At 32.1% G+C, this 19,353-nt stretch overlaps 1 protein-coding gene across 1 annotated transcript; it reads right to left on the bottom strand.

The window, feature by feature from the left end:
- Positions 1–595: 595 nt before the first annotated feature.
- LOC118192937 (astacin-like metalloprotease toxin 5) lies at positions 596–18,164 on the bottom strand. Its single transcript, XM_085822334.1, has 6 exons — positions 18,033–18,164; positions 13,680–13,753; positions 7,980–8,067; positions 7,291–7,399; positions 4,359–4,534; positions 596–846 (listed from the first exon to the last, which is right to left on the bottom strand). The coding sequence occupies exons 1-6, from the start codon at positions 18,094–18,096 to the stop codon at positions 617–619; spliced, it is 741 nt and encodes a 246-aa protein (XP_085678460.1). The 5' UTR covers positions 18,097–18,164; the 3' UTR covers positions 596–616.
- Positions 18,165–19,353: the final 1,189 nt, after the last annotated feature.

The raw sequence follows: 19,353 nt of genomic DNA, 5'->3' as shown, positions 1-19,353 counted from the left end.
CTGAACCAGGCTAAAACCGTTAAAAACTCAAATTCATGCTCTGCTGTTCTGATATAATTAGAATTCATTCAGATTTTCCAAACTAGACGTCCATAACTAGATTAAAATTAAGTGCTATATTCATCAAGTTTTTCAATTTCATTATCTAAACCTATCTTTAAATTTACATCTATAATTGTTAAACCATTATTTGTCACTATCCTCAGTCTTATATTTTAACTTCTTTCTTATATTTTTAACTTCTAAACCTAGCAAGCCTATCGTAACAACTTAGCCTAATATTTTTTCAGGTGTCAAATTGAAATTAATCTGCATGTCAAAATCAGATTTAATTTTGTTTCTTATCTCATGATCTTCATAGTTTTTAATTTTTAAAATACTTTTTTTAATAATTCGAAAATTTAGTGATAAACTCTACAAAATGTTAGATTATAATCAGATATTTTAAGATTGCAGATTTTTTACTGTAGTTTTTACCTCACTTGAATTTATATTTCAACCCTTTAAATATTTAATAAATAAAGTAGTAATGAACATGAAGAAAACATCTGAAAGCTTTATAAAAAAATAGCAACAGAGAATAAAAGAGACAAAGTAGCCACTGAAATTTATTGAATCAAGGACAGTTGTACAATTTCTTTATCCTAATAATATCGCTCTTACTCATGAAGTACTTATTGATCACATCTTTAAGGAATAGATTATTTTTGCCCACCATGGTCATGAGTTTGTTCTTGCGATCCTTGGAGAAGGTGTAAGACCCATACAACATAATGGAATCATAATCAAATGGTGTTAGCAATTGATTCTGATCAGGTTTCAGTTTCATGAACTGGGGTGCCATTCCTAATTTTGGGAGAGTAACAGGAGGTTTCACATTAAGAAATCAAAACAAGACATGCATATCTAAACAAAAACAGTTAACTTTATTAAATATGCTTGCATTGTCAAATGTTTTAAGTAAGCACATTATAAAGTACAAAAAAAAAGTATATATATATATATATATATATATATAAATCTATATATTATATTTCGTGTAATTTTAAGAATGCTAAATTTAAGACTAGCGTTAAAAATCATTACGCTTTGATGTTAAATGTTAAAAACTAATTCTTAGAAAGTTAACTTTTAATGTTAATGGTCGATTCAATTAGCTAATAAGAGGAGCCCATATATGGCACATGGAGATTCACGGAGGCTGTATACATTACATTTATAAAGTTTTTTGACAGGATATTTTCAGTCATTCTCATAGAATCTATCAAATATAACAATAGCAACGATTACTATCATGTCTCAGCTTTTTTTAAAATACTGTTTCGTAACAAAAATATGTTTTGGAATGTTTTTCGAAATTATGTAGCCAATAGCTTCTGTTACGAATTCAGATTACCAAAACAAAAACCAATACGATATGGCAGACAGAAAAAAATCTGGGAAAATTTGGCTAATATGATATTTTTATTGTCCCGGATGCTTTAAAAAAATCATTACTAATGGCAAAAGCTGATGTTTTATATTTATAATCCAGAAGGAAACCGACCACCATTTGCTTGAGGAAGAGAAATTTTATTTTTCTCGAAAAATTTCGCTTTGAGCAAACTCTAATTAGTTCAGAAAACGATTTTGTTTGAAAAGAAGAACAGTACACTTGATGTATTCTACAAATAACCTGGTTTGTTTTATTTAATTATGGCAAAGCACGCGACGGTTAGCTGCTTGGCGTGAGGGATGCCTTCGGTTAGAGCTTTTTAAGGAAAACTGGCTGGTATACATACTATTACAACACATGGGGAAAAACACCAAAATGCCCATGCAGCCAACCCGTTCGCCTGGAATCGAAACCGGGTTGGAGCTGCCAGCGCTCAGCGACTCTATCGCTCGACCGCAGGTGGACCTGTGCAAAGACGCAATATACTCGATTTTTGTAAAGCAGTGGAAGGCCCCTTGTTTGAACGCAAGGGTTAATTTCAGATGTCTGTTCATAGAGTGGGAAACAGATGTTATGGTTACCCAACTGTTATGGAATACAACCTAGAATAAAAACGGTTTGTTAGATACGACAGTAAATGTTCACCATTTTGTCCATTCATAAACTCATTCCTACCTAAATAATCTCTGTATAATTTTAAACACAACAAAACAAGTTTATTCTACAAAATATAACTTTTTATACTTGTTGCCACTCAAAGTAGAACTAAAGGGAAAATAATACTACACTGGTTGAATGTATATGAACATTGCTATACTTAATACAGCTCATTTCAACATACTATTAGTACAACTTTATATTAAATTAGCTTTTTTTAAATAACTTTGCAAACAGAATAACACTAACACATGAAATGTACGCGTTAAAATTCAAATTTCGATTCAGAATCAGGCTTTTAATCTTGCTTAGGTTAGAAATTAATGTGAACTTTGTGGCCCTTGAGCGAAGTAAAAATTCACCAAAATCAGTTTCCGCTTACGACGCCGAAATCCACACGTACACTCCGCACATCCGCTTGTACGCCGTGTATCAATTTTGCCTTTACGCTTTCAGGCAAAACGCGCGTAAATATACACTGATAAAAAAAATTCACAGTCAATAGCGAAATTACTCTTTTCTTGGCCACGTGCCATAAAAAATGAAGTCATGAAAAAAAAATGAAGCCTTCGAGGCAGCAGATGGCCCTTCTCATTAAGACAGAAAAGTGTAAACTGGGTAGTATATTTGGAGCACTTCTCAAATGAACATTATGGCCACTGTTGTTTATTTCCTATAGAGATGTAGAGCAGAACTATGTTATATTTTTTGCATCATCATAATTTTTTAATGCTAATTCTGTTGCCTACTGTATGCATGAAATGTAGAACATCTGTGCATTTTCAAAAAATCACCTTTATCTTAGAAAGAAATTAGCTATAATTTATATGTAAATAAAATAAATAAGAGAAATAAGATTTAGTAATTATGGTAATTAAATAATGGTAAATAATAACTGTTTGAATAGGTTAAGGGGATTTGTTGATATAAGAAGTGATCAACAAGTTTCCGTTTGAGGTCGTCCGTTTGCAATATATGCAAATTAGCTTTTCACGGATGCGGTTATATAAGCACCGACATCTTGGCATGGGATTATTCTGGCATTCTTCTATTTCCGATGTGGGAAATGCTTGAACGTTAACAATCGCGACGTTGTTACCAAATGCGTCCAAACAGGGTCAACGTAATTTATTCTATTATCTGCTGCCGAAGAACAAAACCAAAACCAATAGGCATTCATTGGAGAATGAAGAATGTGTAAGGAAAAACATACTTGTCGGAAACTATCATTGACGAATAGTGCTATGTTCCGTGACTATATTCAGTACTGGTCGAGATTCAACTTAAGATGCAAGTCGATCTGGGAGGTTCTTCACGTCCGTTATAGACAGCGTGCAATGGATGATGCGATTAGGGCGGAATGTCGCATAAATTCGTGCGATCTCAAAAGATCTCGACTAAGCTGCGGTAGCGTGCAACGCATGATCTGTGATGTAAACAGGTAGCAAAGAATTGTTCTCGTTTAGGTATTAAAGCAAATATTTTGATGGAAATGGAAACATTTCAGCAAAACCGATCACGGCTTTTGATGACAACATACTGAACTGCTAAAACCAATCATTACATGTGTTGTTTCATAAAATTGAGCAAAGAGTAGAACAATATATGATTTGATTAATTATTAATGTTGATTAAATAGTATTTAACGAGCACAAATATCTGTACTTACGTATATTAAAAAGTACCAATCAGCAATTTCCTGCTTCTTTCTACTCAAAACGTAACTAAAAAATGCGACCATACCATTTTACCGATTTGCAGTTTCTTAATCTTTGTAGGAAATGCTTACAATATTACGCTTGGACTGGAGTAAAATTTCTTTTCTCTGAATAAGCTTCAGTAATTAAAACGATAAGTTGACTGATACTTGATAAGACAAGCAAGTAATACTTGCGTAGTCTGTACAGGCATCTATTTTCCCTCATATAAAATGTTAAAGTTGAATGGGTTTGATCCTAGTGATATAATAATAATTTATTCGATAGTTAATACCTTTTATAAGCTTATGTTCCAACAATTAATAATTGCATTTGGAGCATTTGAATATATAAATACATTCTTATAGCTTCATGATATTTGAAATCAATATACCACTATAACTATATTTACCGCTTATATGTTGACTGCTTATTAAAAATATGTACTGCTTATATTTACTGCTGAAAAACCTAATTTTATCAACTGACTCAAATATGAAAGAACGTTGAGATCTGAGTTTAAAGAAACAATGTGCTAAATTGTACGTTCTTCTTTAAGTTCCACTTACCTTCTTTGATATTTTCCCAGAAAATAATTAACCAGTCATCTCTGTCAGATCTGTTCTGTTCGTGGTAGAATCCAAGAGCATGGGCGAGCTCATGAATGACTGTTCCCATGTAACCGCAGCCCATGCCAAGAGAAAGTGGTTGCGCTCCTCCTGTTTTACCAACATGGGAATAACAACTAAAAAAAGAAAAGTGTTCTTTAATTCCTAAAGAGCAATTCATTTTTCCCGAAGTTTTTCACCAATTTAAAGCTTCTTTAATTCTTTAATTTAAATTATATTGTCTCATCTGATCGAAACAATGATATACATATATGGTGTTTTTTTTTAGTGGAAGTGTTTACTATGGGCATAATACACGATGTAAATACATATAACTACGAAGCAGTACATATCCTGACAGAGATCTACCCTATCGCATTATAGTAAAAGATTAAAAGTGCATGGCAATCTCTTTGCTAAAGACAATGGGAGAGTGAGACTTGAAGAATGTAGTGACATATTTGTTACAAAACTTTTAACTTTTTCATTAATATTTAGTTCGAAAGCCTCTATTTTTAAGCACTAATTTTGTTTGACATGGAGTCCACTCATTTTTGACGTTTTTAACAAGAATACAGTACTATGCATCTTGCACAATTCTCCAAAGTTCCCTGGAATGTAATGGGGGATAATTTTTTATTTTATATTTTGGTTCAAGACATAAATTCTCAATTCGACTTAGATCCAATGAATGAGAAGACCGTGATCAATCCAGTTTTTTTTTTTTCCTTTTTCCCGAGCCAGCTTTCCGTTGCCTTTACGGGACGATTCATATCATTATCTTACTGATATAGCCGTTTTAGCTGCATATTTCTCTTTTGTCTAAAATGCTCACATACATCTCTTTAGCTATGATTCCATCTATGTAAAAAATTGGGCTCATGCCATTCTACAAACAGCAACTCTACCACATAAGCCTAACACCTCCACTTTCAGCAACTGGCGAAAGCTTAAAAATAGCTAGTGCTCGCAATTAAAATAAATTGAATCATGTGCTGACTTTTAGGTTGGCGAACAAACAGCTTCTCATCCGTTCCAAACAAATTTATTTTTGTTTTATTACTCCAGAATTTCTCGACTGTTTCTTTGGACATTAGGATAATTTTCGGTATGATATAGTTTGGCAAAATGCATATGCTTTTCCGTACGCATATTTTAAAAACCAAAACCTTTCTTGGACTTTAAGAATACAGCTTTTCATTCACTGGTATACATCAACTTGTACTGCTACATTTAAACATTTACATTTTAACACTTTCAACCTAAATCTCTAAGGCAGACAAAAATGGTTTCTCTTTTGACTTTCAGAGAAGCATTCTTTTCTCTTTTGAGGTATTTTAGAAGGACTGATCCTACGTTTAAGCCCATTTTTTTCATTTATTGTTGTAAAACGTTTTGGGGGAAATTTCTAATAAAGTTGGTAATTTTTCTGATTTCATGATCCAATATTGTGCATTGTTTTTAAAATAGTTTGCAACTTCACACTGTTGCGAAATTTTTCTCTACCCATTTTTTTCCATGTAATTCAGAAAACAAAAGCAATCGTTTTCTAAAAAATGTGTATCTCTTTCTATTTTTTTGGGGGGGAAGGGAGTATAATGCATTTTGGGGATAGGAGAGAAACACTATGATACCAAAACATCTTAGTAATCACAGGTGAAACATCTTAGTAATCTCAGTAATTATGATGATATTCATAAAATCAACAAATCATATCACTAAAGCTCAAACAATACACATTAGTCATAATTCAAAGAAGTTAAAATAACGTTATTCTCAAATTTGCAAAGTAAATAAATAAATAAATGTTAAATGTTTCCATTTTTTTGTTCGTAGCAGTAACTACCTCGAAGAATGATAAGAGGTTTTCAATTAACAGTACCTTACAGCTTCCTCCAAGTTATTCATTTTCTATATTTTGTGGAGTTTTAATTTTTCGATAACAGGAATATTTAAAATATTTATTCATAAATTGTCCATTTTAATTACGCTTAGTTAACCCAGTTAATAGATACAGGCTATAAATCAGTTTGTAAGTTTGTTTTTTGCAATATCAATGTAATTTGAATAAATGAAATTTAGCACTTTTCGGAATAGCAAAAATTAAATTTACGAATTTTGAGGGTAGCAGTCCATCGGTTAGTCTGTACTATTGTACTCCAAAATTACTCTGTCAGTTATTCTTTTAGGTTGGTTTGGTTTATTAGATTACGGCAAAGCACTCGAGGGCTATCTGCTTTAAGGAAGGGATGCCTTCGTGGATGTCTTTTTAAGGGAAACTGGCTCATATACACGTTACACATGGGGAAAACAACGAAAACACTCATGCAGCCAGTCCGTTCGCGGGATTCGAACCTCGAACCGAACTACTAGCGTTCAGCTATGTTACCGCTCGGCCGCTGGTGAGCTCTTCTTTTTGGATGTAATTAAAATCAAATTCGGTATGTATGTTTTTAAAACTGAATTTTAAATAAATACATTCCAACCCGATTTACCGTACTCAGTTTAAAGAGCAAAATCAACGGAAAACTATGCTGTATTGAAACAAATTTAATAACATTTTTGCTTAAAACTTAAAAGAGTTGGTTACTTAGCAAGTGCAAATAAAAATTTCAGTGCCTCATTAAATGTCTCATGTTTAAAAAAGAAATGAAATTATTCTTAGATTAAACAGCGATTTCTCGATTAACTTTGATTTAGAAATAACTTTTAATACTTCCTTGATCAAAAATTCGGTATTTGATAGTAATTATCATTAGCTGTATATTTACTACATTCTACTTCTGTAACCCTTAACTTTGTTGATAAAAGCTTAGTTCTTACTATATACTGATTAATTTTAGCGAATTTACATAAACAATATTTATTTCGAAAATATTTCGATTTTTATTACCCTTGTCCTGGAAATATTCTTATGTAATCCTTCTCAGTAGTCCTGGGTACGAAGCGGATACAAGTGTCTCTCTTGTATATAAATCTGGCATTTGTCATGATAGCTGGATCTGTAAAATTTTCAGTCTAAATTACAAGATACCTATATCAGGATCTATATTTATGTCTTATTTTAGAATATACGTAAAACATATTCGAAATTATATATAAATACTTCACTTTCATCCTATTTTACATATAAAACATATTTTTTTATTTTTATTTGTATAATTTTCGTTTTTTATTCTTATACTTAATTTAATTCTATACAATATTAACATTAAATAGCTGCTTTGCTAGTTGGATTTTTAATTTTATTGTTAGAATTTGTTAAGTAACTTTAATATCGCAAAAAGTACATTTCATGACAAAATATTAAATTAATTTAGCTTTTACAAATGCTTTTATCGAACTATAAAAATTTTAGTCAAATTTCATGAAGAAAATATTTTAAAATTCCTACTCTTAAAAATCATCATAATAATATATCATGGTAAGAATCTTCTACTGTACTGCACAAAAATGCTGTAAAAATATCTATATGAAACATAACTTACCTAAAAGTTTTGTTTCAGAGATTTCTTAATTCACTTTATTTAACTTTGTGTTCGTAAAAATTTCAAAGCAAATTAAAATATAAATCAAACTTACTGACAGTTTTGTCCAATCCAGGATCTTCTACGTACGGTACAATTCCTCCCGGCCATACCTGTCTTTTATCCACAACTGCATTTCTGTCCTGGAAATATAAATTAATCAGAATACACCCTTTCATAATTTGGAAGTATTCATTATTATGCATATAGATTCGATTTTTTTATGGATCTTCATGATTCAAGCCTTTAAAGATGTAAAATAAATTTTCTCAGATTAATGATATTCCATGTGCTTTTATAATTTGCCTCACGAATATCTAGTTAATATGGTTGCATAGACAACTAAGTTTTTCCAAGAAAACAAAGTTTAGAATTATCCTCAAGCATATTTTAAGCGCATTGAGCCTCAAGCACGTTTAAGTGCTATTGGAATTTATTCGGAGAACTTATTTTCCTTTCTATATTAAGTAAAATGAAACTTGTTTTTTGTATAATTAACGTGTTTCCAATTTTCTCATTTATTTAAAATGTAGAAAATAGTATAACTCGGAACATAAAAAAACTCTCTAAAGTATAACTGCCTAAAACTATTAAATTAACGTTGTGCGAAAATTAAAATTCCTGTGTAAAATTTAAATTCTTTAAAAAAAACTTTTTAATTTGCGATTGTTTCTTAGGTAAGTTTAATATCCATCCGCGATATACCTAATTTCTTCAAGTGTTGAGGTGCTCATAGGCCACTCTCACAGTATTTTTCAAATTGTTGCAAAATTCAAAAACATTTCCCAATAAATTTATTGGTAGCCAATTTGCATATGAGTTCTATTCAAATGTATGTAATACAATGGTCAATTGTTCAAACATTGTTGAAATAAAATTTTGTAAACATAGAAGCAAAAGGCTTTCTCTTGTATTACAGAAGATTCGCCCATATTTTACCGTGAGGGAAATTATCTAGATTCCTCAAATACTTAGATGCGCTGTGTTATGTCTAAGTTAGTCCAGATGTTTGAGTTTTTAATTAAAATAGTGGCTTATTGCTTTTTAAGACATTATTTTGGAGTTGTGAGCCCGTAAAGTAATGAGGATGGGCATGGTAAATGCTTCGCAGTTGAACTTTTAGTCTTATTTAATTTGTTCCCTTCTGAAAGCTTTAATTTGGATTAGTACAGAGCGTATTAAACAAAAAAGAGAAGATAATGCCTTAAGATGTAAGCGCATTCAGTATTAGTAAAGAAACGAGGTCAAGAGATGTTTCTTGTTATTCTTCAGTAACATAGGTTGGTCCTTATGCCCGTATCGAAGAAGGAACGCAGGTCCATGTCTCAACTATTGGTAAGTTTTGCGATAATGGACCCAGGAAAGAAATATGCACTACCATGAGGTTTCGAGAAAAAAGATGGATGTTCGAGCGTCCTAATCGACGCATAAAACGTCACTCTGTATTTGAACCTCAGCCCACAGTTGGAGACATTTTATGAAATGTATGGGATGTTCCCGTTGCTCCAATATCGTGATTATTTGGTGCTGTCGTCATTTGGTGTCCAATTATCCTTTATGAAGGCTTCCGTTAGTGAACTATTGTCGTGAACGTTTGCAATGGTGTCTCAGCATGGAGTGAGGAATGGGACAGCGGAGAATCTCGTTTCTGCCTTGCAAACGATGATCGACGTCTGACTGTATAGAAGGGATGTGGCCACCGGGCAGATGGTTTTACCATTTTTGAGGGACACACGGCTGGTCAGAATGAAATAATCATTTCCGTCTCATAAGTTTTAACAGCCGCTCATCTCTAGCGTGCATTATAGGCATATTAATGAGATGCCGATATACTGATGACGTGCTGCAGCCTCATCCTCTTCAGTATCCTCAGGGCTTCCCAAATACTTATTTTAATAAGATAAGGCCCGGCCACACAGATTGCTTGACTCACCTTGAATGTACCGTAATACGATCTACAAGAGTTCCCTTTTCCAGCTCGATCTCCCAATTTTCTGCTGGTCTAGCATTTGTGAGACAAGTTTAGGAGTCTTTTGAATACTTCTTAACTCCCAAAAACGAAGATGAACTGCGAAGTCACGTCAACAACATCTCGTGTTCGATATTACTGAGCACCTTTCGAATACTCATTAGTTTGACGCAACGATAGATTCAAGAATGTATTATCTAGATTGGAGCTTCAAACACTCACTTATAAGTACTCTGTATATCTAAATGTTTTACTGTTGTACATCTTTGGAAAATTAAATCATTTATTAAATGTTTAATCATCTATCTACGTACAAAGTTTGGTCTGTTTCCAGTCATTCTTTCATAGTGTGTATTTTCTCTGTTTAGCAGTGTGTGTTTTTCTTTTGACTGATGACGTGCTGCAGCCTCATCCTCTTCAGTATCCTCAGGGCTTCCTAAATACTTATTTTAATAAGATAAGGCCCGGCCACACAGATTGCTTGACTCACCTTGAATGTACCGTAATACGATCTACAAGAGTTCCCTTTTCCAGCTCGATCTCCCAATTTTCTGCTGGTCTAGCATTTGTGGGACAAGTTTAGGAGTCTTTTGAATACTTCTTAACTCCCAAAAACGAAGATGAACTGCGAAGTCACGTCAACAACATCTCGTGTTCGATATTACTGAGCACCTTTCGAATACTCATTAGTTTGACGCAACGATAGATTCAAGAATGTATTATCTAGATTGGAGCTTCAAACACTCACTTATAAGTACTCTGTATATCTAAATGTTTTACTGTTGTACATCTTTGGAAAATTAAATCATTTATTAAATGTTTAATCATCTATCTACGTACAAAGTTTGGTCTGTTTCCAGTCATTCTTTCATAGTGTGTATTTTCTCTGTTTAGCAGTGTATGTTTTTCTTTTGATAAAAATTTTGAGAACCTAACAGCCTTAATTTCATTCTGTTGTAACATAAAAAGCTATCTAGAAATTAAAACTACAGGATTTTGAAAAATCCTCTAATAGTATTTTTCCTACATTTACATTTAATATTTTACAAAATGAATATGCTCTTACATGAATCATAGATATATTCATGACTGGTTGCGATATAGGGAATATCCATTACCCAAAAAGGAAAATGTGATACATATTAAATTTTTAATTTAGAAGTATTACATTGACAAATGTTCATTTACATCTTATGTATTTATTCCGCCTTTCTAGCGTGCCTTCGTGGTGTAGTGGTTCTGCACGCTGGGCCGGTATTCCAGAGGTTCGTGGTTCGATTCCCGGCGAAGGCGTTTGCTAATTTTTCATCTCTCTTCCTTCCAAAAAATACCTTATGTCTCTACAGTGGCGCCCAAACTAAAAGGTTCGTGGATGATGAATCTCCACACCCAGGATTTGGCGATTGGGTCCCCTAAAGACCCCTAAGTACCTAATGTCTCTACAATCTTCATTTATAAATGTTGAAACAATCGCGATAACTTTAAGAGAATTTAGTGATGCGCTGTGCTAAAGAGATAACATTTAAAAATTCAGAAAGATAAACTTAGTGTTTGTGAGTTTCAGATTATCGACTATTATTATTATTATTATTATTATTATTATTATTATTATTATTATTATTATTATTATTACTTCGACTAATTCTTGTGTTTAATTTCGCAATATTTGGTGCTTGACCCATGACACAATTTTTAAGAGTTTTACTGATTAAACTTTCGGAAGAAACTTAATATCAGAGTTCAAAAATTCGATGTAAGTTTTTAACAAAATGGATAATTTAGTATTATTTTAAAATCTTTTATAAAATAAAATAATACATTTACAAACATCAATGCAAATGTAATCGGTGATGCTAAAATTATTCTCTGCTTCTCTTTTCTGTAAGACTAGAAGCTTTACTACTCCTACGCTAGTTACTCCTGAAACTACTTTCAACTTTGCCCTTGAAAGTTATATTTATTTTAAAAGTTGGGTCATATGACTATGTAATTCATTGAAAGTCATTACACTCGACATAAGAAGAAAGACAAAAAGCTTCATAGATTTTCTTCTTAAAGGGCTAAATTAAATTAGAAAGGTAATTTAAATTAAAATACTATTATAAATGAATAATTAAATTTTCTGATATTTTTATACTATAATAAAAGAAACGCTTTACTTAGATTTTACTTAGATATTTCCATTTATTTGTATATATTATTTTTAAAATTCATCTTACGCTAAGTAACATATACGCTAAGTTAAAATTTTTATTCCAGAAAAAAAATACATCTTTAAAAGTAAAAATTTAAATGATAATCACTGAAAATATTTCAATGAAGGCTAAAAGTTATTTTTTCTTACACCATACTAATCTCTATTGATACCTTTTTACTTAATTGTATATATCACTAACTTATCTCAGAATTACGAGTAATTTTCTTTTGTTTGAACTGAGAGACAGATAACAACTAAAATTAAGTAATGAAAGTTTAATTATAGGTGAACTATATGCAATTAAAATATAAATTTCTTTCTCAGTTTAATTTCAGTTCTCTCAGATTTAATTAATTTATCCTTTTTATTTTATTATTGGATCAGAAAAGAATAAATTGAAGATCTTTCTCTCATTCCGATATATTAAATAAACATATCGCTTCATCGCTTACTTCCTCGCTGTTATTTTAAAGATTTTAAACACCTTAATTTGCCTGTCGCTATATGGAAGAGAAGCGAATAAGTACAGAATTTAAAATTAGGCAAAAATTAGTCTTAAATTGTCACTAGGTCTCAACGCTGATCTTGTAGAGATATGTTATATTTTTCGAAGCCACGTAATAAATAAACTTTGCCCTAGTTTCAAATTGCTAGCTGATTGCTAGCTCTAATTGCTAGTTAGATCTTCTATTTGCTAGCTGAGCATACTTACACCGCAAAATCACGCAGAGGAATGCGATAATTACTTATATTCTCTGTTATTAAAATAAAGACATAGGAAAGGCCCCCAAGACATAGGTCGTGATGACCAAATTCATGTGGGGATGAATTAATATTCACCGTATTTTAATTAAAGCGCCACTGTAGAAATCTATTAGATTTTCGAAGCCAGAAAATGGAATAAATCAACTCTGCCTTCTCCGGAATTCGAACCTCGGATATCCCAATTGCTAGGTGGACATGATAACTACCACTTACACAATAAGAGCACGCACAGGAGAATAGTGTTATGATTTCTTACAATCTAAGGTTGATTTTTTGCCTAGTTTTAAATAACCCATTAAAGTTTCTATCATCATACATGTCCACTGTTATCATTTATTCCTGAAGTCAAAGATTGATAAACAATTATATAAGTATACAAGCAGTTATCTAAGCAGCAAACGGGTATAAGTAGACGAATAATTGTCTGCTTATAAATGCGTTATACTATTTTTCCAATAAATAAGCACTAATTTCAAAACTTTAACTTTCACATAAATACATTAGCAAATACTAATAAATTAAAATTACACCGAATGTAAAATTTTCATTTGCAATAAACTTAGTGAAGAACTTTTTTGTTAAAACGGCCATTACGTAAGCGTTACTTTGGCGACATTTGAACATTCATATTATAAATTAAATTAAGAGATTAAATTTGCCAATTTTGGCTACTTAGCGCGATGCCAACAAGCTTCGTGATATTTCTTTTAATCTTTTTCGTGAAGTACATTCCATTGTTTCATTTTTTTCTCGCCTGAAATTTTCAGATATTCACTCTTGTATATAGTTATTACTAAAAATAAGCATTGAAAATCGTAAATTACATCCTGATCATCCGCTCCTAGAATATCTCCTTCTATGAGATCTGGATTTTCCATCGGAAGATCTCCCAAATTGACTAGAATAAAAAGAAAAAATATTAATATTCATTTACCGAAAATAAAATCACGTAGTTCAGGTTCATCAATAAAAAATTCAGTTAGTTCTTAAGGTACTTTAATGCACTATAATTGTTGTCATAATTATTACTCTAGTATAACTTACGCGTGAATTACATTATTAAATAAAGATAATCTGAAATCTCTTGAAACTATCTAGGCTTAAACAGTAATATTTTGGAAGAGTTTTTATAGTTCTAGGAAGTATATAATCTACGACTTCGTTACTCATTGTTCAGTGAACGTCTTTGAAAAAACAAGTTGCATCTGTAAGTGACCATTTTACGTTATTATATATAAATTCCAGTAGGAAACTCAGAAACCTCCAGTAAGAAACTTAAATTGGGGATCTTTTATGCAAAGAATATTGAATTCAGATATATGCTGTTTGCTTATAAAATGGAGAAGTTAATTAGTTACATTTTTTAATAACCGTTCTGGAAGACAATTTATCGTGTTTATAACCTAAAAGTGTTGTATAGAGAGAATATCATCTCATCTTTAAGTTATGTCAATTCAAGGCTTTTATTTCATAACAGGAATTGTTACAGCTCGAATAATTGTTTAAGTTATAATAGTATAACTTAAACAATTATTCGAGCAAAAAATGTCAATATATTTTTGAAGTTTTATGCAGCTACCATAAAGGAGAAAACGTACGGATTTGGAGTAAATAATGACAAAAGCACTTGATGAAGTATCAAAACACACTTTATTGGCCAGTATTCTCAGGACAGCTCCAAAATCACGTTTTCACAGTCGTCGAAGATCTACTAAGACACGCTGTAACAATCAGCGCACAACCTTCAGGCAATCATTCTATAATGGTGAAGACAGTATCAGGTTCAATGTTTCTTCTAACCTTCTTCGGAAACATACAATGACCTGACTAGAACAGAGAGCTTACTAAAGCTATGTTCACTAATTGTAGTAAGTAGACAGGATACAGACGAAGGGTATACAAAACCCTTTATTTTTTTCTTTATATACAATGACTTCCGTACTTCGGAATACAATGACCCTCCACTCGGGGTCTAACTTAAAAGATATCAAAATAAAACTAAACTCTAATTTAACTTTAGAATAAGATTGGCCTTATAATAACAGAAAGCGTATGTAGCACAGAGACTGTGAACACTACAATACGTTTAATTTATCAAGAGGATTAAAACCTCTGGCCTGGAAGGCAAAGTAGCAACTGCGTAACTTCTAAGGTTAGCGGCCTGCTTCGAACTCACGGCTTCCTCTCTTCTGCTTGGCAAAAAGGCCACACTTAAATACTTGGCGTTCGCCAGACAACTTTGCATAAACTCCTTCACGCTTATAATTCTGGCCGGAAGTAGAAAATAAGAAGTGATAGTAAAGATTTAAAATAAAATAAACGTTAGTAAAACTTAAGATCCTTACAACAGTTTCACGGCAAAGCACCAGAGTACAGCTCCCGACTCTGTTCGATTGTTCTCGGAACTCTACGTACTCTCGAGACTCTCCACACAACTCGCGATGCATTCGATGATACACTAGAGTACAGCTCCTAAGACTGGCCTGAAGTTTGAAAATTTCAAAAACTTTTCTGAACTTACAGGCCAACCAGCGGCAGAGTGGTGTCGCTGAACACTGTAGTTCGGTCCGAGGTTCGAATCCCGCGAACGGACTGGCTGCATGGGTGTTTTCGTGGTTTTCCCCATGTGTAACGTGTTTACGAGCCAGTTTCCCTTAGAAAGTCCTCCACGAAGGCATCCCTCCCCTTAGGCAGATAGCCCTAGTGTGCTTTGCCATAATTAAATACACACACACCTCTGAACTAACAGTATCAAATGAGGCCGTGGACGAGACTTCTATTCCTTTACTTTCAACTAGGTTAACTCTGCTCTCAACAACTCTCAAACTCTTAATAACATTATATTCTAGAGTAGTGTGGTTCAACCCGCAGCCCTCTTATTCATTTCGTTGGCACTTGCCCTTCTTACTGGAGGCAGAAATGTTAGTTAAACATTTAGAAATACAAAAGGCCCTTCCTATTGCTTTAAATAATAATAAACAGAATAAACTGTATTTTTGAAAAACAAGCAGTGTAAAAAAGTCGCTAGGATGAGAACTAGCTGGCGAACCTGAACTGCAGGGAATACAAAATAGCATATTTAGTGGGGAACCACTGTGTGCAGGCAAGCCTCCACATTTATTCAACATCAAGTCTGTTCACTGCGACCGCTCAATAGAGCGAAATTGACGCTACAACCGGTTTCTCCTCCTGCTGCTGAGCTCCGAAGGTGTAGGACGGTCTTCTGGCCATTCTCACCCCGGATGACGCTTGTATGCCATTTTGTTCTTTTTCGTTCCTGTTTTGACTGCCATCTCCATATTGTTTGTAGAGTAATGCATTTTCTCCTGGAAAATAGATATTGGTACTGAAGATTCAACTAAAATTATCTAGATGCTGACTTCTGCAGTAAATTAATGATGTTCTACCACTTGAAACATCCTCGAAAGGAATACTGTGCACGTGTACCACTTTCCTGATGATACGAATACTCGACTCGTGTTTCTTCAAAAATATATTGGAATAACCAGTCAACTCGACTTCCTCCGTTATAAATTGTGATTTTTTTATCATGAAACTTTGTTTAAAGACGATGCACTGAGATTTACTTTGATTGGAATATTACGCATTTCTTGTACGAAAGGTTAGGTTTCAAAATGGTAGGACTATTTCTTTCTGCCGTTGTATGATCACGGTTGATAATCTTCTGTCTGGCGATATTTACTTAATTCGTGCTGGTATTAATTCAAAATTTAATGATGTCAAGATACAATAAATATTACTTAATTTAGATTATTTGAAGTGTCATCCTTTGGGGGTAAGTTACTTTAATTTTATATTCCTTTATAGATCACACATTCCATCATTACATTCGACACATCATCATTTTTACTACACACTGACATTGACAAAGCTGTCCACCAGATGAAAATTTCTTTCATTCCTAAAGATATATTAAACTAGTGATTTATATGTAATTCATTTTCTTTCTTTAATGTCTCGGCTCTCAGTTTCCTATAATAACGTTTGATTGGCCCTCACTCTCCTATAATAACGTTTGATTGGCCCTCAGAGGTCGGACCACACTGTTCTACAGTATAAATCAAAGCTAGAATCATTTCGTTTCTTTTTTCAAAGTGAATAAAATACTGAGAAGGATTTCAAATTTCTGCTACTACCATACTGATATCATATCAAAAAAAAAACTTTCTCATCTGGAAAATTAGTTTTCAATGCTATAACTTCGGAATAAAGATATTGCAAAGGAGTAATATTGTTTAACTAAATAAACAAAATTTTAAAAATTAAATGAAGGTCACAGTATAATCATTTTGCTAATGTAAGCTTTTCTAATGAACAATATTACTTAAAATGTGTATTTTACAAATTATCTTTACAACAGCACCAAAAATGAAATAGTTAAGTTAATGAAAATTTACTCTCTACAATTCGTGAACAGAAAAAGAGTTGAATTTTGGACAAGTAATAAAAAAAGAAAAATTACAATCGGAAGAAAAACTTAAGATTACAACCTCGAACAATTATTGTAAAAGAATTTCAAATAATTTTTTTAAAAATATTAAAAATTTAAAAGAATAAGACTAAAAAGAAACTAGAATCTGATATTTGTCTGCAGCTTTTAATTCAGCATCTGAAACAATTAAAAATGAGTTCCCAGTAGTTATAAAACAAAGAACACAAAAACCTTTTATATGTAAAATGACTTGTTCAAAAAGGCAAAGCCAACTAGTAAGGAAAAACTTTTCTGTGATATTATTGATATTATTTTATCATAAATAACTCCATATGCAAATTTATATATTTGTTAAGTAAGTTAAAGACTTAATTATTCAAGACCTAGCTGTTCACTCATTTATTTTACTGAATCACTTGTACACAAGATTTGAAAAAATGATTTCCTTCAAATAGGAATAACTTCTATCTGCCAGCACGCCAAATCTATGAACTGGAAACAACAAACATCTGGAATATGTTTTCTTCCAGGTGTTTAATGAAAATTAAAACTTAATTCATAAACTTTCTGAATAGTTTAGAAATAATTTTATTGCTGAATTTCACAGAAAGAGAGTAGTAATGTTGTAATAAAAATTAATGCATATAAAACATGGGAAAGAAAAACTGTAGAAACTGAAGAAATGCACTCGTAAGTTTATGATAAATAAATAAATAAGACTTACTCTCCTCTGAGGCATGGCAAATGCCTGCCAGGAAAATTACTAAAATAAAGTTTGAAAAATGCATTCTGAGCGGATGATAATTAATTTCTTACTTTAGCTCTTATATATACGCATTATTATCTCTCTGCTAAATCAAAGTTTGAAAAACTGACAGGTGTTTTAAACCTTGTATTTTTCCAAAGAAAATACTAAACAGCAACTACGCAATGACTTGTTATCAGCCATTCTGAATTTAATAACAGAATACGAAGAAAGATTAAAAGTATATTTTAAATTTTTATCTCACTTCTTATCCCTCCACATATATAATCCGTAAGCGAAATGCGGAGGTAATTGACAAAGAAAGTAGTTTTTTTTCTTGCAAAATTTTATTCAAAAATATGCTATAAAGTTATTGAACTCATTTAGAAGAGTAAATACGGGAAAATTAAACTGTCTTAAAAATGTAAAATGTTAAAAACTTAAACGCCTCGGAAGAAACCTTTTTGATGTCTTTCTTCTTTTTAGTAAGCTGACTTGGCATTCGGTCAAAATTGAAATTATTGCCACTTGAAAGAAATACTATTTGTTGCAAGCATCAGGAGCAAGTGATCCTGTGAAATAAAGTGAATCCATGTGATTTTAATTTACAATTGTTGGGCAATTTCGTGCTTGAAAGTGTATAGCAAAACTACTCGCATTTTTTATCTTAATTTGAAATTATAATTAATTTTAAACACCATCAAATTTATATTAATTGTATTCCACCATTGTTCGATTGTTTCATCAAAGAAAGAAGTGCATTTCATTAATACGCCAAATATAGCAAGTTATAGCCAAATGTGCAACCAAACTATGGCAATCGAGCATCAGGGTACCTTAAGAAGGGTTTCTTTGAGCTCTTTAAGTGAGGGGAGAAATTTCGGCTAAAAATCCACTATTTTTTTCTCTTCGGATCAATTTCCACGAATAAAAGTGGACATCAACGGCACATCTAATATCTTGAATAATTAGTATTTTTTTTTTATTTAGGATACAAATCTTTACGTAGCATTAAACAATATCATATATTTTTTTCGACTATTTTAAACAGTTCCCTATCGATAAAATATTTAATGCTCCATTTCTTTAATTTCTGGAGAACTGAATCTTAAGCTAATAGACTTTTTGTAACTGCTTAGCTTAAAAGTGTTTCAGATGTAACCTGAAAGGTGCGATTGTCATATCAAAGTCAGATTGCAAATTCTTTTTATCTTTAAAGGATTTATGTTTTTCAATTTTTTAATATCTTTTGCAGAAGTTGACAAGGGCTGCTAGTAGTGTCTTTGACTCCAATACATTG

Source organism: Stegodyphus dumicola, chromosome 8 (assembly GCF_044657685.1).
Source record: "Stegodyphus dumicola isolate Sdum_Otavi_A_Nest chromosome 8, ASM4465768v1".
Taxonomy (NCBI): Eukaryota; Metazoa; Arthropoda; class Arachnida; order Araneae; family Eresidae; genus Stegodyphus; species Stegodyphus dumicola.
Note: the sequence above shows the minus strand (reverse complement) of the source record. Positions and strands in the feature narration are given on the sequence as shown.